At 39.8% G+C, this 23,612-nt stretch overlaps 1 protein-coding gene across 1 annotated transcript in view; it reads left to right on the top strand.

Moving 5' to 3' along the window:
• LOC126779881 (uncharacterized) overlaps positions 1–17,541 on the top strand; it is a 47,730-nt gene extending 30,189 nt beyond the window's left edge. Inside the window, exons 10-25 of the mRNA XM_050504016.1 lie at positions 2,405–2,571; positions 4,815–4,862; positions 5,756–5,885; positions 6,331–6,460; positions 7,801–8,014; positions 8,482–8,667; positions 10,336–10,540; positions 11,215–11,371; positions 11,915–12,079; positions 13,965–14,099; positions 14,926–15,101; positions 15,182–15,329; positions 15,422–15,585; positions 16,163–16,247; positions 16,494–16,673; positions 16,845–17,541. Coding sequence (XP_050359973.1) covers positions 2,405–2,571; positions 4,815–4,862; positions 5,756–5,885; positions 6,331–6,460; positions 7,801–8,014; positions 8,482–8,667; positions 10,336–10,540; positions 11,215–11,371; positions 11,915–12,079; positions 13,965–14,099; positions 14,926–15,101; positions 15,182–15,329; positions 15,422–15,585; positions 16,163–16,247; positions 16,494–16,673; positions 16,845–17,008 — 2,454 coding nt within the window. The 3' untranslated portion in view covers positions 17,009–17,541. The remainder of the gene's footprint in view (positions 1–2,404; positions 2,572–4,814; positions 4,863–5,755; positions 5,886–6,330; positions 6,461–7,800; positions 8,015–8,481; positions 8,668–10,335; positions 10,541–11,214; positions 11,372–11,914; positions 12,080–13,964; positions 14,100–14,925; positions 15,102–15,181; positions 15,330–15,421; positions 15,586–16,162; positions 16,248–16,493; positions 16,674–16,844) is intronic.
• Positions 17,542–23,612: the final 6,071 nt, after the last annotated feature.

Here is a 23,612-nt window from a genome sequence, read left to right as displayed (position 1 = left end):
CGTATACAGCACTCAGACACTCACACTGCACTCCCAAACACGACACATAAACGTGTCGAACATTAGTCGCTACGACGCAACTAGATCTTGTCGCTCAGCAGTGTCTATAGCACTCAGACACTCACACTGCACTCCCAAACACGACACATAAACGTGTCGAACATTAGTCGCTACGACGCAACTAGATCTTGTCGCTCAGCAGCGTATACAGCACTCAGACATTCGCACTGCACTCCCGGAACACGACACAAAAACGTGTCGAACATTAGTCGCTACGACGCAACTAGATCTTGTCGCTCAGCAGTGTCTATAGCACTCAGACACTCACACTGCACTCCCAAACACGACACATAAACATGTCGAACATTAGTCGCTACGACGCAACTAGATCTTGTCGCTCAGCAGCGTATACAGCACTCAGACACTCACACTGCACTCCCAAACACGACACATAAACATGTCGAACATTAGTCGCTACGACGCAACTAGATCTTGTCGCTCAGCAGTGTCTATAGCACTCAGACACTCACACTGCACTCCCAAACACGACACATAAACATGTCGAACATTAGTCGCTACGACGCAACTAGATCTTGTCGCTCAGCAGTGTCTATAGCACTCAGACACTCACACTGCACTCCCAAACACGACACATAAACGTGTCGAACATTAGTCGCTACGACGCAACTAGATCTTGTCGCTCAGCAGTGTCTATAGCACTCAGACACTCACACTGCACTCCCAAACACGACACATAAACGTGTCGAACATTAGTCGCTACGACGCAACTAGATCTTGTCGCTCAGCAGTGTCTATAGCACTCAGACACTCACACTGCACTCCCAAACACGACACATAAACGTGTCGAACATTAGTCGCTACGACGCAACTAGATCTTGTCGCTCAGCAGCGTATACAGCACTCAGACATTCACACTGCACTCCCGGAACACGACACAAAAACGTGCCGAACATTAGTCGCTACGACGCAACTAGATCTTGTCGCTCAGCAGTGTCTATAGCACTCAGACACTCACACTGCACTCCCAAACACGACACATAAACGTGTCGAACATTAGTCGCTACGACGCAACTAGATCTTGTCGCTCAGCAGCGTATACAGCACTCAGACATTCACACTGCACTCCCGGAACACGACACAAAAACGTGCCGAACATTAGTCGCTACGACGCAACTAGATTTTGTCGCTCAGCAGCGTATACAGCACTCAGACATTCACACTGCACTCCCGGAACACGACACAAAAACGTGTCGAACATTAGTCGCTACGACGCAACTAGATCTTGTCGCTCAGCAGTGTCTATAGCACTCAGACACTCACACTGCACTCCCAAACACGACACATAAACATGTCGAACATTAGTCGCTACGACGCAACTAGATCTTGTCGCTCAGCAGCGTATACAGCACTCAGACACTCACACTGCACTCCCAAACACGACACATAAACATGTCGAACATTAGTCGCTACGACGCAACTAGATCTTGTCGCTCAGCAGCGTATACAGCACTCAGACACTCACACTGCACTCCCAAACACGACACATAAACATGTCGAACATTAGTCGCTACGACGCAACTAGATCTTGTCGCTCAGCAGTGTCTATAGCACTCAGACACTCACACTGCACTCCCAAACACGACACATAAACGTGTCGAACATTAGTCGCTACGACGCAACTAGATCTTGTCGCTCAGCAGCGTATACAGCACTCAGACATTCACACTGCACTCCCGGAACACGACACAAAAACATGTCGAACATTAGTCGCTACGACGCAACTAGATTTTGTCGCTCAGCAGCGTATACAGCACTCAGACATTCACACTGCACTCCCGGAACACGACACAAAAACGTGTCGAACATTAGTCGCTACGACGCAACTAGATCTTGTCGCTCAGCAGCGTATACAGCACTCAGACATTCACACTGCACTCCCGGAACACGACCCAAAAATGTGTCGAACATTAGTCGCTACGACGCAACTAGATCTTGTCGCTCAGCAGTGTCTATAGCACTCAGACACTCACACTGCACTCCCAAACACGACACATAAACATGTCGAACATTAGTCGCTACGACGCAACTAGATCTTGTCGCTCAGCAGTGTCTATAGCACTCAGACACTCAATGCACTCCCGCAACACCACACAAACATGATACACAAAAATTGCTTCGATTTATTTATTTTGCGCACTTCTCTTTACACGTATGCCTATATATAGGCTCACACAATTCAACGGCAATGGTAGGAGACCTCCACTACAAAACTTAGCAAACTGTCTTCCTCAACTGGCAACTCCTGTCGTCTCGGATTACGATTTTTTAAAATATACTCTGGATTACACGATACACGAGCTATACACGAGCCGCTGCGTCGCAGTTAACGCTTCCCGCGCTGCAGCGTGTGTCGTCGCGCTCGTGCCTCGCGTGCGGGCTGCCGGCCGACTCGTACTGCGCGCGGTGCGGGCTGGCGCCGTACTGCAATCTGCAATGCCAGACCGTCGATTGGGTCCGTCGGCATCGCTCGGTGTGTCATAACTTGGCTCGGTAAGTATATTTTATAAGATAACACTGTCAAGTTGACAGTGTTAAGTTATACTTTGGGAACTAAGATTATTATTAACATTCAAGGAAGTAGTAGTTTTGGTTACGAATAGTAAAATTCTCCTATAGACCTATAGCCTGTTCTAATCAATTGATCGTACTTTTGAATTGGTACTGTATTACTTAATTTTATTACTTTCACTTCAATACTTATTTACTTCCAAAGTTCCGATTAGAGCATTGTCAACTTTATTTTGGCGCGAATGCATAATAAATATCATAGATATTTTAAGGCTTCAATGTCAAAGTTGACCAACAACACGACATGTAAACATGTTGTAAGGGTGATAATAATAATATCCTGGCACATTTTTCACACACGGCCATCTGATCCCAAACTAAGCAGAGCTCGTACTATGGAAACCAGACAACTGATATACTACATTTCTTTTGCAAATCATACTTATATATTACACCCAGACTAAGGACAAATAGACATGTTCGTGAACACAGTTATCTGTCCAGGGTGGGAATCGAACCCACAATCTTCGGCGTGAAATGCAAGTATCTACTAACCACGCCAACCGGCCCGTCTATATTATTTACTGCCAATGTCTATGGGCGGTGGTGAACACTACCAACTGGCGACTCATTTGGCCGTCTAAACTATAACAAAAATATCCAATCCTATCATGTTGTGTCTGTCCAATTGGATTATGAGAGATTAACTGGTGGTAGAGCTTTGTGCGTGTTCGTCTGGGTAGGTACCACCCACTCATCAGATATTCTACCGCAAAACAGCAGTACTTGGTATTGTTGTGTTTCGGTTTGAAGGGGGAGTGAGCCAGTGTAATTACAGGCACAAGGGATATCATATCATAGTTCCCAAGGTTGGTGGTGCATTGGTGAAGTAAGCGATGGTTAACATTTCTTACAATGGCAATGTCTATGGGCGTTGGTGACTACTTACCATCAGGTGGCCCATGTGCTCGTCCGCCTTCCTATTCTAATAAAAAAATGATAATAGAATGCACGTTGTATTTGCGCATCCTTGTGCACCATAATATTTCTTCGGCAGTTGGCTAGTCTCGCTCGAGTTTGCCTGCCATAGTCGAAATCGCTCAAGAGGATATCTTCAAGAGAGTTAAAAAGGAAATATGATTATAATTTATAATAATGGTCTTGGTAAAATGCCTATTACGTTTCCTGTGTTCTTTAAAAAATCTTGTTTTTTTATTATTCTCTTTTTAAAGCGTACTGTCAAACCCACGTGTATAGGGTCAGTTTGTGGCTAAAGTATACGCAGGGGGCCTTCAATGCTCTGCGCGTACAGTATAACAATGCATTCAGGATACTATTGGGATTGCCGCTCTTTTGTAGTGCATCCCTGATGTTTGCTGAAGCCCGTGTGGGTGACTTCTATGCCATCATTAGAAAGAGAGCAGCGTCTCTAATGACTAGGATTCGCGGAGTTTCTAACGGTATCCCGAATACATTGATGCTGAAAATGGATAATCGATTTGTTAATAATTGGGGGAACTTCATGTTTCAACTCGTTGTTTTAGACCCCTTTTTTTTCTCGCTGAAAAAACACATTTATGTGTTTCCCCCACATGAGGTGGGGGGGGGGTATGTGGGACTCGCCGGCGCTGAAGGCGCCGGAATACCCACTAAAAAACCAGCGGTACCCACTCCGTCTTGTCGGGGGACGTCACGGGATTGCTTGCGCATACTACCGTGCCTTGTTTTAGACCCCTTATGTATGCTAAATAATAGTTAATATATCTACTAACATAGTTTTTAAGCTTGTAACTAACACTGTGGATACTGTACTGTAACTGTAACAGCCTGTTAATGTCCCACTGCTGGGCTAAGGCCTCCTCTCCCTTTTGTGGAGAAGGTTTGGAGCTTATTCCACCACGCTGCTCCAATGCGGGTTGGTAGGATGCACATGTGGCATAATTTCAATGAAATTAGACACATGCAGGTTTCCTCACGATGTTTACCTTCACCGTCAAGCACGAGATGAATTATAATCACAAATTAAGCACATGAAAATTCAGTGGTGCTTGCCCGGGTTTGAACCCACGATCGTCGGTTAAGATTCACGCGTTCTAACCACTGGGCCGTCCGGGCTTGTATGGATATTTATCTGTAAATAAACATTTATTATTATTATTTATTGCTTCCGATTATCTAGTTATGATTTTTTTTTTTTTTTATTCGCTATGTTATTTGTTTTTTAGTTTAAACGAAATTAAAGACGACGCGAAAGGCGTAGAAGTTGAAACAGCGTAAGTGCTAATTGTTTTATTTTATTTAAATAAGTACCATTAGTAAAAGTATGTTACCATATGGGATTTCTTGGTTCGAATATAAGACTCATTTGAAACTCGCTCAATGTGTCAGTCGTGAAAATCAACGGATATATGCTACTAGTGTTTGCCTGCGGCTTTACCATCGTGTTAGGGGGTCCACTAACTCCTCGGAGTTAGACATAAAAAAGTTACACTATACCTTCCTACCTTTCTTGGAGTTCAAATTTGCTTAATAACGAATCTGTTCGTTGCTTTAGATGTGAAAGCGTAACAGACGAATGTTATTTTAGTATTTATAATATTATGATAGATTTCGACGTGTGCATACTTTACCTTTCTACTGGTGGTAGGGCTTTGTGCAAGCTCGTCTGGGTAGGTACCACCCACTCATCTGATATTCTACCGCAAAACAGCAGCACTTGGTATTGTTGTGTCCGGTTTGAAGGGTGTGAGCGTATTTACAGGCACAAGGGACATAACATCTTAGTTCCCAAGGTTGGTGGCGCATTGTTGATGTGAGCGAAGGTTAACATTTCTTACAATGCCAATGTCTATGGGCGTTGGTGACTACTTACCATCAAGTGGCTTATATGCTCGTCCGCCTAGCTATACTATAAAAAAAATGCTTAGCAGCTCGAAGCTGGGAAGTTGTTTGGGTTAAAATATCTCCAAAAACACAAATAACACGTAAATATGTTTGTCTTGTGCACCTTCCTCTACCTCATCCTTTGTGTCGGCTGATCCATTAGATTATAAAAGTGAGAAAAGAGATCTTATTTTTACTACCAAGTATCGAAAGTAACATACCTCCTCCCCATAATTTGATTAAGATCAATGTTTTGTATTAAATAAATATAATTCTTCCTTAGCGTCAAGCCAGCGGTTCAACCGCCGGTGCAGGTGGCTCCTCTACGACGTCCGCACTCGTCGAGCAAGAGCATGAATGCGAGGGGTCAGGAAAAACGCGAAGATGCGAAAACGCCCGACATGCAGAATAGAGTGAGCGAATTAATGTATTATAAAAACATGGTGTTTTTGACGTGTAGGTTTTGTCGAAAATATCGTTTCTTAAAACGAAACGGTTTCTTGTGGTAATTTTTATATATTTTTTTTAGTTATTTAAGATACTAACAGTATAATTAAATATATTAAATAACTAGCTGAACCAGCGGTTTTGTTAGCGTGGAACTCAGCTTGGGACGAAAATCGTCCACGACAAAAATTTAACCCATAAAGCATTGTACTACTTTTTTGGTCATTTATGTAAAAAAAAAACGTTTGTTTATGGTCGCACTTTAACAGTACGAATTTCAATCCATGGCGAGTTTACATTTATACGTATAAACTTTATAAATATCTCTCTTTCGCAAACTAACTTTGTAGTGCTATTTCCGTTTCTTTATTTAAATATTATTATTATATGGATTTTTTTATTTACTTACAGAACTCTTATCAAAATAAATCGTATCGCGGTAACATGAGCTTCAAGAATCGAAACTTTAGGCGTCCGATGCAACAGGACACAGCGAACAATGCGACCGGTCGGAACGAGGAGGAGAGCTTCGAGCCGAAAGGTGAGGCATAGACTTGGCTTCTTCGTCGTGGTATTGCAACGCGTTTGTCGAGTTTTCATTGTTTTTTTTTTGTTTTTATGTTATCCATTTAAAATAACAGGACAATATTTAACATAATGATAGCAGCTAAAAAATCACTAAGGTTTGTACATGTGCTATTATATATATATATATATATATTCTCATTGGATCCCAATCTTGGGCATGGTTGTGGCTAAAAATATATAGAAATATATGTACATATACCATATATATTTTTTTTTTATAGAATAGGAAGGTGGACGAGCATATGGGCCACCTGATGGTAAGTGGTCACCAAACGCCCTTAGACATTGGCATCGTAAGAAATGTCAACCATCGCTTATAGCCAATGCGCCACCAACCTTGGGAACTAAGATGTGATGTCCCTTGTGCCTGTAATTACTGGCTTACTCACCCTTCAAACCGGAACACAACAATATCAAGTATTGCTGTTTTGCGGTAGATTATCTGATGAGTGGGTGGTACCTACCCAGACGAGCTTGCACAAAGCCCTACCACCAGTAGCATATTCCAATCGGAGTAGGAGTAAAGGTAAATAAAACAATTGATTCACAAATTGCATGCGATTTTCTAATTGTTCCGCTGTATTACGCACTATAAACAGTTCTTGATCAATTTACCTTTATTTATAATACAACGCTGTTCTACTTAACTAGTTATAACCGCTTTATTTGCACTTAAAAGCGGACATTGAAAACGCAATTTTTACGCGAACACATAGATTATTATACGAGAACTCGATCAATGCTATCGCGTAATACTAGGCCAAAGTTGTTTTGGAGGGGGGGGGGGGGTTTGGTTAAGTAATGTTTTTTTTTATAAATCATGAAATTAAATCCAATTTAAATAAATAATAATATCCTGGGACACGATTCACACACTTCACCATCATTCACCATCTGATCTCAAACCAAGCAGAGCTTGTACTATGGAAACCAGACAACTGATATACTACATATACTACTTTTCTTTTGTAAATACATACTTGTATAGATAATTACACCCAGACTCGAGACAAACAGACATGTTCATGCACACAAATGTCTGTCCTGGGTGGAATTCGAACCCACAACCTTCGGCGTGAAAGGCAAGTATCTACCGTCCACGCCGACCGGCTCGTCAAAAATTAAATGCTTTGCTTATGAACGAAAATATTGGTCGATGGCAGTTTGAACGTAATAACTTAATTAAACTTTGATATTGCTTAGGATTGTTATCTTTTTTTAACTTATCAGCTGTTATTTATTTATTTATTTATTGATAAATTTAATAAATTATCATTTTCATTCTTGATACAGAACAAAAAAAAACAAAAACGAAGACGGAACCAAAACAACCGTCGCCGATGAAATCGTCAGCACCGAATGAGAAACCAAAGTTCCCCGTCCACAAGAAACCAGCCGCCGCTGAGCCGGAAGCGCCGAAGCCGAATAAAGAACAAGAGGTCAAGAGGACGACCAAAGCGCTGACAGTCAACGACACGACTCCGACGAGGAAGTTTGTCCCCAAGAAGTTAGTTCTATCTTCATTAATTTCTTATTTGTTAGCTTTTGCATGTGTATGTATATATACATGGTTGATCTAGTGGCTTGATGTAAACTCGGAGTTAATGGTTCAATTCCCGATTCGGGCCAGTAAAAAGTTATTAGTTTGAAAAAATTACAATGAGAAAAAAAATTAATACTATTTTCGGTCGTGTCTCCTCCCTTGAGAACGACCTCTGTGGCGAAAATCGGTTAGGAGGGCATCATCAGCTTATAGGGCTGCAGATCCTATGGTCTAGATTCAAATTCCTTACTCCGGTCAATAAATGTTAATCGTTTTTTTTGTTAAAATTAAATCGATTTTTATAAGGGTCGTCACTACATCATTGATACCAACTTTCAAACGATTAAAATATATTTTAATTATGAGATAATGTTGCATTTTAGTTGCATATTATAAGACCAGAAGCTTTAAAAAAACCCGTTCCTTTCCAGCTACGTGGTGGAAAAACTCTCGATCGGCGACTCGGCGCTCCTGTCGGTGGACGCGAAGGCAGCCGACTGTAAGAGCAAGTCGGACGGATATATCTGTCTCTCTTTGCACGAGGCGAGCGAGCAAGACTATCAACTGCTCTGCGCCGACTACTCGGCTGATTGCGACGCTGAAACGGCTCTACATAAGTGAGTTTATTTATTTATTTATTATAATATCAACACCAGCAAGAAGTACACTAATAAATACAATTGCGTATTTAAACATGTCGTTATACAAATCAAGTGTCTCCTAAATTGTAGGTGTTGCAAAATATATCAACATTTCGAGTTAACAAAAAAAAAAATAATAATTTTAAAAATCAAAAATATTTATAACAAATACAATAAACATAGAAAAGACATTAAGAGTTAAATTATTATAAAATTATCACTTGATTGGTATAAAATGATTGAAATATAAATCTGAGAACATTTAAAATTTTTGAATATTAATTATTTGATTACATACATAAAGAAAAAGACGTTAAAAACAAAAATTTATACATTATTTTTATACATTATTATTGAGGGGAAAAAAAAGATTTTTTTTTACGAAACGAGTTACATTTGAAATGTACGCTGTATGAGCTAGGTGAAAACGCCTTCTCATGTAAATATTTGAAAGCAATTAATATTAACATCAAAAAGACGATTTCTACCGAACCGGATAGATCAGGAGATTGTCGTTAACTTACGCAAATAAGTAGGTATAGTAGCAGCCTGTTAATGTCCCACTGCTGGGCTAAAGCCTCTTCTCCCTTTTGAGGAGACGGTTTGGAGCTTATTCCACCACGCTGCTACAATGCGGGTTGGTAGAATACGTATGTGGTAGAATTTCAATGAAATTAGACACATGCAGGTTTCCTCACGATGTTTTCCTTCGCCGTCAACAGTAACAGCCTGTAAATATCCCACTGCTGGGCTAAGGCCTCCTCTCCCTTTTTTGAGGAGAAGGTTTGGAGCTTATTCCACCACGCTGCTCCAGTGCGGGTTGGTAGAATACACATGTGGCAGAATTTTGATGAAATTAGACACATGCAGGTTTCCTCACGATGTTTTCCTTCACCGTCAAGCACGATATGAATTATAAACACAAATTAAGCACATGAAAATTCAGTGGTGCTTGCCCGGGTTTGAACCCCAGTGGTTAGAACGCGTGAGTTAGAAAGCATAAGTAAATAATTAATAATAATCACTAAAAACTATATTAAAAATTTTCGAAACTAGTTAACGGTTAAAATGTTAGGTTTATGATTTTTTTTTTTAATATAAAATATGTAGGTAGACTGGCAAATGACCCATTTGATGGTAAGTGGTCAGGGCCGCCCATAGATATTGGAACTGTATGGGATATTAACCATCCTTTATATCGTCTATGCGCCACCAACCTGGGAACTAATCGTATACTGGTTTACTCACCCTTCAAACCAGCACAGAACATTCCTACGTATTGGAACTGGTGGTAGGGCTTTGTGCAAGCTCGTCTGGGTAGGTACCACCCACTAATCAGATATTCTACCGCAAAACAGCAATACTTGATATTGTTGTGTTCCGGTTTGAAGGGTGAGTGAGCCAGTGTAATTACAGGCACAAGGGACATAAAATCTTAGTTCCCAAGGTTGGTGGCGCATTGGATATGTAAGCGATGGTTGACATTTCTTACAATGCCAATGTCTAAGAGCGTTGGTGACCACTTACCATCAGGTGGCCCATATGCTCGTCCGCCTTCCTATTCTATAAAAAAAAAAAAAGTATTGCTGTTTAGCGGTAGAATCTTATATTCTTGAATAAAGTATTGAATATTTTATTTCTTAGACCGAACCCTGGGGAACTATTTTCCTACTGCAACCCGGAAGACGGAGCCTGGTATAGAGCGAAGCTGCTCAACGCCTCACAGGCGGCTCTGATCGATTCCAGCAAGGTGGTCACGATATCGTCGAGCGACAAGTGTAAACGTATGACGTCCAAGTACGAGAACATACCGGAGTTTTGCTGTGTTCTCGAAGCGAAGAACGTGCAGGTAGTAAACACATTTCTGAATCGCGATTACGTTTCGTTCGCTCGTTTATATAAATACTTCTTCCGTCAACAAAGATGACAATGCCATAAGGAGGTTTAGTTACAAGAAGCACACATAGGACCCCTACAATTGGCTTGAGTCTCAATCATGGCCCTCCGAAACCGTGTCACGTGTTAAGGCATGTTAGTAGCCCTAGTTGTATGTTTAGAAGTTGAAATTTCTAACGGCACCCTTGATGATGATTTACAACTAAATTAATTCACTTTAATTGTCTAAAAAATTTAAAGAATAGTTTTAACTTGTTAGTTTCGACTTAAATATTAAATCGGAGTCGTCTCCACGAAGTAATGGTCTAAATTGACCGAATTCCTCAGTTATAGAATTTGAACATGTATGAAGTAAATCGAGAATTCGATTAATTGATTGACAGAATTTATTTTGAATAATAATTTATATAAAATTAAATTATAATAATTAAAATGAGGTCATTAATCAAATTTACATAGTCTATTGCGTAGATTAGGGTTAGTATTATATTCTATGTTAGATAGATAACCATTGTAATTATTTTGTTAACTGTATTGTTAAAAGATTATTGAGTATGCTATATGTAAATCTAAATGCCAAATAGTAATCAAATTAAAAAAATTAAATAATTGTTAATTTATTTCTAGATCGGCAACAGTCTGAAATGCACCGTGATCTCTAAAACCGAGGATGGCTTCAAAGTGCTGTTGGAGGACACGGAAACTGGGTCTTCGGTCGGCGAGGGCGTAGTCTCGAGGTGGAAGCCGCAAGTGGACTATGCTGTGCCCAGTAATGGGACAAAAGGTAAATCATCTACCAAATAACTCCCTATCAAAACATAATCGTTTACTTAAGTATTATCCGAGTACAACTCTACCAATTTTCATATTTTATCACTTATTGACTTAAAATACAGTAAACATGAAAAAAATAAGTAACTATTTTTTTTGTTTATTATGTTTTTCTGACGGTATTTACAAACGACAACTGACGTCATACGTTCATTTCAAATGGCTTTAACAACAGATTATAACAGTAAACAGTAACAGTATCAGCCTGTTAATGTCCCACTGCTGGGCTAAGGCCTCCTCTCCCTTTTTGAGGAGAAGGTTTTTCTGGTGTTTATTCCACCACGCTGCTCCAATGCGGGTTTTTTACACAAATTAAGGACATGAAAATTCAGTGGTGCTTGCCCGGGTTTGAACCCACGATCGTCGGTTAAGATTCACGCCTTCTTACCACTAGGCCATCTCGGCTTATGATTTATGGCTTTCAACAGATTATGGTACAGATAAATTATCGCGTATCAATTATATGAATAAAAGTTATTTTGTATTTTATTTTCAGCTGTAGTAATACCGGTCGTGCAGCGTCCGGATCTGATCAACAATACGTCGGTGCTGCTCGTCGACGGGACCGCCATGGACTCTATCTTCGTACGTCCGAGCGACAAGGACTCGCTTAGAAAATATGACGGCATCCTGCAAGACGTACTGCAGTACGGTATGACGGGTAAGTTTGTTTATTTATTGCAAAGCAAATGACTCGACTCCACCTGATGGTAATTGGAAGTGGAGTCCAAACGCGACGACGGCTAGTACAGTCGAGAATGTTCTGCACTAGCCGCCCCCCGCCTTGCCGGTCCGCAAGATGAATCTTCACGCCTCGTTTGAAGGAACCCAGGTTGTAAGAGGAGAGGAACACGTGTGCTGGTAAAGAATTCCATTTTTTAGTGGTGCGACAAAAAAAAAAAGAGCTGTATGTGGCCGTGTGCCTAGAATATACACCAAAAACGTAAACAGTGACGCTCGACCGTTGCCACGCTTATACGACCTTTCAATACGTAAAGGGGGTTTCCCGGGTTACAGTGAACCCCCTTAAACACTTAATATATATATGTGCCAACTTTTATTGTGAACGGAAAAATGAAATGAAAATTGATTAAAGATTTTCCATTAGTCAGATTATGTGCGAGATCGTTTGGATAGATAATGTAGTGGGAGGCGGTTGACTTATTGACAATCTTGATTACCGGCAAAAATCAATGTTGACAGTATTTTGACTGTCAGGCCACCTCTTATATTACATTATTCCTCGCAAAGGTATACAGAGGTACAAGAGTGACATTATTTTGAGCTTCGTGGTTTTAAAACTGTTAAAATCGTTTTAAATAAAATTTTAAATGTCTATCTTTGAAAATAACTTTTGTCAATTCAAAACCTTACGAACGGTATTAATTATTAGTGATTATAATTTTGTACTGATTACCTACTTATGTGCTCGAGACAGTTTTTTTTTTTTTTAGAATAGGAAGGTGGACGAGTATATGGGCCACCTGATAGTAAGTGGTCACCAAACGCCCTTAGACATTGGCATTGTAAGAAATGTCAACCATTGCTTATAGCCAATACGCCACCAACCTTGGGAACTAAGATTTTATGTCCCTTGTGCCTGTAATGACACTGGCTCACTCACCCTTCAAACCGGAACACAACAATATCAAGCATTGCTGTTTTGCGGTAGAATATCTGATGAATGGGTGGTACCTACCCAGACGAGCTTGCACAAAGCCCTACCACCAGTAAACAAAGCCCTACCACCAGTAAGTTATTAATCAAATATACATGTAAACTTACGTTTTTATCGTTGTATGGTTGTTAACTCTCAAATAAGTTATTTATAATATTAATTTTGATATTTTGCCGTACAGCGCGGAAATGCGTCCTGCATTTTGGGCAGCTTTGCGTCGGATGGGAATCGGGAGGGACTATTTTAAATTTGACGTAAATAATATAAAAAAATAAATGACATTATTATATTTCTGTGTTATCGTGTAAAATGTTTTAACTTAGATATAATATTTGTTTCAGTGTAAGTCGAGATGGCCTAGTGGTTAGAACGCGTGAATCTTAACCGATGATCGTGGGTTCAAGCCCGGGCAAGCACCACTGTATTTTCATGTGCTAAATTTGTGTTTATAATTCATCTCGTGCTTGACGGTGAAGGAAAACATCGTGAGGAAACCTGCATGTGTCTAATTTCAGTGAAATTCTGCACAAGTGTATTCTACCAACCCGCATTGGAGCAGTGTGGTGGAATAAGCTCCAAACCTTCTCCTCAAAAAGGAGAGGAGGCCTTAGCCTAGCTGTGGGACATTAACAGGCTGTTACTGATCACCAATTGGTGATACCGTTTCTGTTCTTAAGTTTTTCCTTCTTTATTCTTGTGAAAGAAAATATTAATCTTTTATATACATACATATTATTTATCTTTTATTATTTAGTCAATTTATATTATTTATTATATAAATAATTCTCAAGTTTAAGTTTTAAGTTATCAAAGAAGGCAAAGCCGCGTACGATCACCAGTTATATATGTTTTTTTTTATTTTTTTCAGCGAAACCAATGCAAGATCCACCTCAGAAGGGACAAGTAGTGATCGGCAAGTTTACGGACGGGAACTGCTACAGAGCGCTGTGTAAACGGACAAATGTTAACCAGAACAAATATTTGCTGGAGTATATTGAATTTGGTGAGGGTTTTTTCAATTCGGATATTTATTTTAGTAGCTTTATATATAGTAATTGAATGGAATCAATGGTAGTTTTTATGTCGACAATAAATAAGTACGTTTTACCCAGTGGGAGGGCTTTGGGTAGGCCCGGCTTTTTTTTTTTTTTTTTTTTTTTTTTTTTTTTTTTTTTTTTTTTTTTTTTTATATATATAGAATAGGAAGGCGGACGAGCATATGGGCCACCTGATGGTAAGTGGTCACCAACGCTCTTAGACATTAAACCAGACCAGAAACGCTCTTAGAAATTTCCTTCAACCATCGCTTACATATCCAATGCGCCACCAACCTTGGGAACTAAGATTTTATGTCCCTTGTGCCTGTAATTACACTGGCTCACTCACCCTTCAAACCGGAACACAACAATATCAAGTATTGCTGTTTTGCGGTAGAATATCTGTCTGGGTGAGTACCAATCACTCATCAGATATTCTACCACCAAACAGCATTACTTAGTATTGTTGCGTTCCGGTTTGAAGGATGAGTGAGCTATACATAGGCACACGGGACATAACATCTCAGTTCCCAAGGTTTGTGGTGAATTGTCAATGTAAGGAATGGTTATTATTTCTTACATCGCCAATGTCTATGGGCGGTGGTGACCACTTATCATCAGGTGGCCCATTTGCTACATATAACATAAAAAAAGTATATTGAATGTACATATCGAATAAAAAAACTACTTTTTGAGTTTGTAAATTATTATGTTAGGTACTCAATCGGTGAGTACGATTTTAATTAATAGAATTTAATAAATGTCTAGCAATATGTTTTGCGATTTGAACAGGCAACACTGATATAAACACGAAGGAAACAATATACGCATGTCCGCCGGAACTGAACCTGGAGTCTCAGCCGACGGTCGTGTCGCTGGTGAAGTTGCGAGTGGGCGTCACCGGCCTGACGGCGGCTGGCTTAGAGTACATCGAAGACATTAAGGATACCGCCACCGAGCTGACGCTGGTGAGCATTCTCGATGACAGCTTCCGAGGCAAATAGCGTCAGGTTTCTGATCATAATATAAGTGTTTTTTTTTGCTTTAGACACTTGCTGATGGCTCCAAGTCGGCTCCGAGCGGAGCTGAAGTGAACTTAGTAGTCAGTAAGAGTAAAGAATCCATGAACAAGAAACTGGAGGAACTCTGCACTCCCGAATGGAAGAAGCTTGAGAATAGTGGAGGGGATGTCATTCGTAAGCTTTGATATAAATAAAAAAAAATACATATATGAAATAATAAAAATACATAGTAAGTTACATATTGCAATGTTATCTAATTGTTGCAGAGTCACCGACCCTTACGTTCTCTGATCTGGAACACCTCGAGCTGCCAGAGGATGGCTGTGACCTCGATGTCCTCGATGTATCAGTTCTTAGCTTTGGTTCTGTCAATGCTTGCCTGAAAGACCTACCTTACGCCAAAGAAGTCTTCACGACTCTTACGGAACAGGTAATATTCACGTTTTAATCAAGACTGTGCCACTGGATGGTGTGGCTGGAATAATGTTAGGGCTTTTAATAAAAGGTAAGCAAACCGATGTCAATTTCAAGTATAGCGTACGTAACAATAAACTATTCATTCTGCCGACAGACAGTACGATTGCCAACTATTCGTCAATCTGGAGAACCATTAAACAGTTCGCCTATCTATTATTTAAAAAAAAAAAAACAACTAGCTATCCTAAAACTTTTTTTTTATAGAATAGGAAGGCGGACGAGCATATGGGCCACCTGATGGTAAGTGATCACCAACGACCATAGACATTGGCATCGTAAGAAATGTTAACCATCGCTTACATCACCAATGCGCCATCAACTTTGGGAACTAAGATGTTATGTCCCTTGTGCCTGTAATTACACTGGCTCTCTTACCCTTAAAACCGGAACACAATAATACCAAGTACTGCAGTTTTGCGGTAGGATATCTGATGAGTGGGTAGTACCTACCCAGACGAGCTTGCACAAAGCTCTACCCCCAGTTAACGTTGAATTACAATTTGTTCTAATAGTTAGTACTATGTTTTCAGATGACCGAGTACTGTAACAGCGAGATCGGTCGTGAGCCGTATTTACCTAATCTTGAAGAACTATGCGTCGCTCAGTGTCCGCCATGTAAGCCTTTTAATTTATAAACATCTTGCCCCTGGGTGGGGTCTACTCATTCCGGGGGAGGGGGATGTTGTAATTTTCTTAAGACATTTCCGATGAAAGTTCCAGCTCCTAAATTAGAAATTATTCTTATGTTCGCCTGGGTGGATACCCTAAAATGTATCGTTAAGTAAGGAGCTCCTCGAAGCGGGTGGCGACGACGGCTACGAGTCTCGATGTGTTGAATTGTAACACGCGATCTGCCGGCAGCGGAGCGCTGGGTGCGCGGCGTGGTGTGCGAGCACGTGCGCGGCGCGGGCGGGCCGGCCGCGCGCGTGTGCGCCGTGGACCGCGGCGACATGCGCGCCGTGCCCGTGCCGCGCCTGCGCAAGATGATGCCCGACTTCGTGCGCGCGCGACCCGCGCTCGCCACGCACCTCGAGCTGCGCGGTCAGTGCATACAGTAATTCATACTCGTGAATTTTTTTAAAACAAATATATTGAATCCGTACTGATTTTAAGTGGTTAAAAAGTAAATATAATTTTTTTTATGTATAAATACATTTAGACGTAGCGTAGCTTCCGATTTCGACCGTAATAACGTAGGGGACCGGTCCACAGGTTTCCCGGAGAATCCGACCGAGGAGATGCTGGCGAAGGCCCTGGCGCACATGAAGGTCGACGACGAGGGACGGGGTGAGCTGAAAGTGACCAGGTGCGAGAAGATCGAGCCTGGGTTGTACATCGTGGACGCTCCCGACCTACTCGAAGCTATGGGCGTGTAGATATCATCGAGAACTTTAAAGAAAAATATATCAAATTGGTTTCTTTAAGATATTAATGTCTTAAAGATTTTGGTCGATGCAGGGCATATTGACAATGTTGGCTTATTAGAACCTGATAGTACGACGCCTAGCGTTCGAAATTTGAACTAATATTAGCTATTGTCATCCCCGCTCTCAAGCTTTAAGCTTATTTGGAGGGGGGTAAATAATAGTAATTCCCTAAACACAGGGCGTTGCTATTAAATTCATTATTTAAAAAATTAGATTATTATATTTTTTATTTTTTAATTTGTCATATGTCAGATTTAAATACTTGTTATTTTTTAAATTCTAGTAAACGAAAGGTATAAGTTAGTTTATGATATTATTATAGAAGCGGGGATTACGATACGCTACTACCACTTCTGAAAGACTTGAAACATCGAATTATTTTAAATTAATTTCTATCCATGTTCAATTTTTAAAGTTTTTCTCGTTGGATATTATTATTGTTAAGCTATATATTTTTCATCGTGTATGACATAAAAGCTTAATGGTTAATTTAAAAAAAACCGTGTGATATAATGACATAGTTGTTATTATCTTAGGTTATATATATATAACAATAAACAATGCAAACCTAAAATAATACAACTATGTCATTATATCACATATATGTATCATAGGATATGACTACGTCAGTACGCTTCGAATTTAATAAATCGTTTTCAGACTTATGTCAATGTGTGACAGCTCAAGCCAAGAAAAAAAAAACAAACAATGAGTGATGAATATTGTGTGCAGTTAGGTTTAATTCAAGAAATTATTTATATATCTTGTTATAATTATTATATCTCACTTAAAACACATAAGTACGTATTCTTATAGAGTTTTGACTGACATACGATCATACTACGTTCGTTTACCCTAAATTGCTTACAATGGTACAGTATTTTAGACTTAACCGATCGCGGCCGATAAAAAGGCCGCTTGTAACCCGAGATGTCGCTACCCGTTGTTAATGCGTGTAAGATGATTTCGGATGTATGAACGTAAATAAACAAAGTAGGACTGATACAACATTTAATATCGGATATCGGTTGATAAACGATTTTTGTTCGTATTGATTTGATATGTTACTCTGTTAATGTCCCACTGCTTGGCCTCCTTTCGCTTTTTGAGGAGAAGGTTTGGAGCTAAAAAAAGCCGAGATGACCTAGTGGTTAGAACGCGTGAATCTTAACCGATGATCGTGGGTTCAGACCGAGCGAGCAACAATGAATTTTCATGTGCTTAATTTGTGTTGATAATTCATCTCGTGCTTTACGGTGAAGTTCTGCCACATGTGTATTCTACCAACCCGCATTGGAGCAGCGTGGTGAAATAAGCACCAAATCTTCTCTTCAAAAGGGAGAGGAGGCCTTAGCCCAGCAGTGGGACGTTATCATTCTATTACTCTTGGTTCGCTTAGCTTTTGTTCATTATGTTTAATGAAGGCGAACGATCGAATAGTCCATCTGACGCTAGAAGCTGACCTTGATTTTTTACGTCAGTTTATTTGATATGTATCTTGACGTGATTCATCACAAATTGAATACTGAGGTGTCGGACAAACCGTCCCCGCTCAACTACCTGACTGTCACATCGTTGTACATAGCTTATTTCAAAAATATGTTTGCATTCATATTATATGATAGCTTTTAAACCTTAGGATAATGGTTTCAGTACATATTATTATGCCTAAAAATTAGGCATGGTCGGATAAATTTAAAAAAAAAAGAGTCCAAATTATAAGTCTGACGGCATTGTTGCATCGGTTGACTCCTAAGTGAATGGTGGTGACTAAGTCTGGACGCACATTTGGACGGGGTGTCTGTCACAAGTTTCCTCGCCGGTTCGCATCTGGTTACGTCCATGTAAAATTTTCCATTGATAATATAAGGAATATCAACCTATATATATATAACATGCTCCCCCCCTCCCCCATATTATGGAGAGGGTTTGGAGGTTTTTCACATCTCTACGTCACGTTTTTAAAAAAGATTAATACTTTTACACGTCTTGTGTTTGTTCAGTGTTAGTCGCGCGTGCGAGACGCGTTCTAGCGCAGCGGGCGTACGTAATATTTTACGAATATAACATCGTCGATTGAAGTATTTAATTGTACGCTTGATTATTTGTTTTTTCCACCATATATACGATATGGTTTCTTAGCCTCGCTATACAATCATTTATTTATATGGTTGTGATAGTGTCCATCCAATTGATCGCCTTTTCTCAATGATATTTTATTATACGAGGGTCGACGTTCTCTCAGTCCCAAATATTATGTCCTGAAAACGCATATTCGCCATTTAAATTTTTCTACTAGTTTTCTGTTGAAGTGTATTGAATTAATTTCCATTGCGGTATTTGTTGTGTTTACAAAGCACCAGTACTAAGTTGAAATTTTTTCACAAGTAACCATTGTATTTAGATTTTTTCCTTGATTGAAAAAAGGGAATACTAATCTCTCATTACAATGTTCATAAGTATACTCTCTCGCTTTTTCCTCACTATATTTATACAATTTCCAGTATAGTATAGTAATTTCCAGACGTTTCTTCTCCCGCTTCCATATAGGAGTATTATGGTGAGACTTTTCACCAGAAATTGCGACATTTCGCAAAAACAATGCCATTTTTATGGCGATAAGGATTTTTCTCATAGTGGTCGTAAACAGTTATTCTTGTAATATTTTTTACATTGAATATACCGGCAATTTTATATGTCCATTATAAACTATAATTACCCTTGTTCACTCATGGTGAAATGGATGGTTGGTGTATTATTTTATGGGTATTAAAAACCATTTGCGCATATTTTACATCTCGCTCTAGCGTAAAGCATTTTTCTCGTTTCTCACAAGCCCGTTGAATATCTCGATAGAATATTGTGACATATAAGAATCGTTTAATTTTGGAAACGGTTTGTAAACGTATAAGTAAACTCCGGACAATCCGTTGAATACCTCGATAGATGATTGTTACAAATATGTGTGACATGGATGTGAATTCTGTTTCTAAGTAAAGGCTATCTTTGGAGAGTTTAAATACGACCACGTATGGAGCTTTTTGGTGTGTGTAGTGCGAGTAGTAGCCGTTACCTGCGATTTGTATGGGATTTCCGTTATTGCCACTAGATGGCGCTGTTTTCATTCCATACCAATCGCAGTTGACGACAACGCTATCGAGTAATTAAACAACACTCGCACTGGGACACTGATCGCGTGCGGGTTATATCGTCCTCACTCTTGTATTAACGTTGTATTCTTTACTTCTTAGCTTTAGTTAAACGTTTTTGTGTTTATATTTTGATTTTCCTATTAAGTATGTATTGACATTATAAATATAAATGTCTACTAGTTATGTTTTTTTTACTTGTTTTTTTAAATAAATGTTTTTTTTATTCTGTTTTGTTTTTATATTGCTCGAGCTCGAACTGATCAAAGTGATGTTGTATAAAAGAGTATGTAGTCTATAGATACTGAATGAAAGTGAAATGAATTTGTACTACTTGAGAATAGTATACTTTGATAGATTCGACCGTTTTTTTTCAACTTTAATTTATAATCTTCAAATATGTCACTCGGAACAAAAAATATTTATCGTCTTTAAATAAACAATTTTAGGCATTCACATGTGGTATGAGATCTTTCGTGTTCTATTTATTTGCGCGTCATTCATTGTGAAGCTTATGTATACAGAGAACGGCATTTTAATTTTTTATTATCAGCTGTCATGCTCGTCGTTTTGCTCGATACAGACTAATACTCGAAATAGTAATGTCCCAATTTGGGACGTATTTCTGTCTTCAATGTGTGCTCTCTAGTATCTGCTTGTTTTAACACGTTTTGTTATTGTTATTAAAACAATTTATAATAACAGAAACCCAATAAAGTGATGTGTATTAAAATAAACAACAGTATCGTTACTTAAACAAATTTATTTTTATTATTGTAATATGATCTGTGTACCTACATAGAATGTATATTCTCCACGTACGCGCAGGCAATTTATACGCAGCTTTAGGTTATTTTACTTCATAAACTGTTCGCGGAATAATTTCAGACTCGACGACGACTCGTGACATTTAAAGTTGTACGTTTATCCTATTTTTAATATTATTTGGGGTCACCATTTAATTATAACTAATTGTTACGAGTGTTCGTACTCGTAACAATTAGTTATAATTAAAATAACTGTACTGTTAATTGTTACGAGTGTATATCTGGGAACAAGATCGTTGAATATCTTAGCAGTCTTGAAAGGTATATTAGTCAAACATTTATGGATTTGGGCTCTTTCATGGCGTCTAGAACGTTCTTTAACGCCCTTAATTGTTGGCGGAATAATTTCTGAACGACTCCCAACATTTACATTTGCGAGTTTGAGTATATAAGAAATGTAAAAGATATAGTTTTCAACTTTAAAAAAATATCTTTTTAATTATGAATTATTGATGATCGTTTTCGATCAATACAACGCCATTGTCAGTCGCCACTACTGACATCTAAACCGTTGAAGTTATCACACCCGATGGACGTGTAGAATGTGGATGTATCTGTTATAAGTCAAGAGTAAAAGAGACAACTAGCCATGCTTGCCAAAATAAGAAGCAATTGAGGAAAGGAGTATTGTGGTGAGACTTTTCAATAGCCACCAGTTGACCAGTTTTCACCAGTTCCACCACTTTTCATCACTTTTTACCATGATCGGGTTTCGACCAAAACGGTCCACAGGTGATCTTCTAGCGTACGTAACACACCTCTGGGGTGAAGCTATCGACAAGCATGGAGAATCGTTGGCTGTCAGCCTCGATATCTCCAAGGCTTTCGACAGGGTCTGGCACAGAAGTCTTCTCTCCAAGCTACCGGCATATGGTCTGCCTGCTCAGCTATGCACCTGGATTGCCAGCTTCCTACACAAGCGTAGCCTTCGTGTTTTAGTAGATGGTTGCGCTTCACAATTCTATGTAGTGAATGCTGGGGTTCCCCAGGGATCTGTGCTATCTCCCACACTTTTTCTTTTGCATATCAATGATATGCTCTCCCTTGGGAACATACATTGCTATGCAGATGATAGTACAGTGCATGGTGGATACCACGGACGCGCAGTGGCTGGGCGGGCGGAAACTGAGGAGAGGCGGGAGAATCTTGTCATTGAACTCGATAGGACGTTAGAGCTCATCGCCAAATGGGGCTCTGATAATCTTGTTGAGTTTAATGCCAAGAAAACACAGGTATGTGCTCTCACGGCGAAAAAGTCAACATTTTCCCCTCTTCCCTCCCTCTGTGGTACTCCGCTGGTGATGCAAAGCAAAATCGCCATGCTGGGGTTTGACGTTCGCTGCGACCTTAGTCCAAGGGATTACATCGAGGCTGTTATAAAAACAGCTTCACGGAAACTCGGAGTTCTGAACAAGGTGCGGCGCTTTTTCACGCCACAACAACTGTGCCTGCTGTACAAAACACAGGTACGGTCTTGCGTGGAATATTGCTCGCACCTTTGGGATGGCTCCGCTAAGTACCTACTTGAGGCCTTGGACCGGTTGCAGCGACGTGCCGTACGCATTATTGGCGACGTAAAGGTCACAAACACCCTTGAACCTTTACAATTGCGTCGTGAGATAGCAGCACTGAGCGCTTTCTACAGACTGTATCACGGCGAGTGCTCTGAGGAATTATTCGCTCTAATTCCTGCTTCCCCCTTCCTTCTTAAGTCCACGCGAGCTGGTTCTCGATGTCACCGCCTAACTGTGACATCAATTCCATCGCGAACAAAGAAATTTGGCAACTCCTTTCTTTGTCGCACTTCCAAAAAATGGAATTCCTTACCAGCTCACGTGTTCCCCTCCTCTTACAACCCGGGTTCCTTCAAACGAGGCGTGAAGAGGCATCTTGCGGGCCGGCAAGGCGAAGGCGGCTAGTGCAGAACGTTTTTCCCGTCTGTACTGGCCGTCGTCGCGTTTGGACTCTACTACCACTTACCATCAGGTGGAGTAGAGTCATTTGCCCTCCCGGCGAATATAAAAAAAAAAAAAGATGTATTATTATATGGTTATAAAAACCATTTGCACATATCTTACATGTCGCTCTAGCATAAAGCATTTTTCTCGGTATTCGGTGCGCTATTCCATTGCATAGACATGGTCCTGTTTCTAAGTGAAGGCTATATTTGTAGAGATACAAGGTATTCGTTGTACTTCTCTAAAACTTGGCGCACTACGTAGATATGGTCGATCACTGAGTAATCTTTACGGAATCCTGCCTGCTCGATAGGTTGGTGTTCGTTTAAGGTTCTTTCAATTCCTTTTAGTATAATCTTGACAAAAATTTTATATATGTTTGACATAAGGCTAATAAGGCGATAGTTTCCGATGTCATATTTGTCTCCTTTCTTATACACTATAATGTTAGACTCTGTCCACTGCTGGGAAATAATTTCGGTGATTAAGATATCATTAAATATGTTTGTGAGGACCGGTATTAAGACTTCCTTGCTATGTTTTTGAGTATCCATAGCCTTCTTGTCTTCGGCCTGAAGGATATTGAGATTGTCTGAAGTTTCTGTCAATTTTAGGATGT

Source organism: Nymphalis io, chromosome 30 (assembly GCF_905147045.1).
Source record: "Nymphalis io chromosome 30, ilAglIoxx1.1, whole genome shotgun sequence".
NCBI classification, from domain to species: domain Eukaryota; kingdom Metazoa; phylum Arthropoda; class Insecta; order Lepidoptera; family Nymphalidae; genus Nymphalis; species Nymphalis io.
This window is presented reverse-complemented; position numbering and strand designations above follow the sequence as displayed.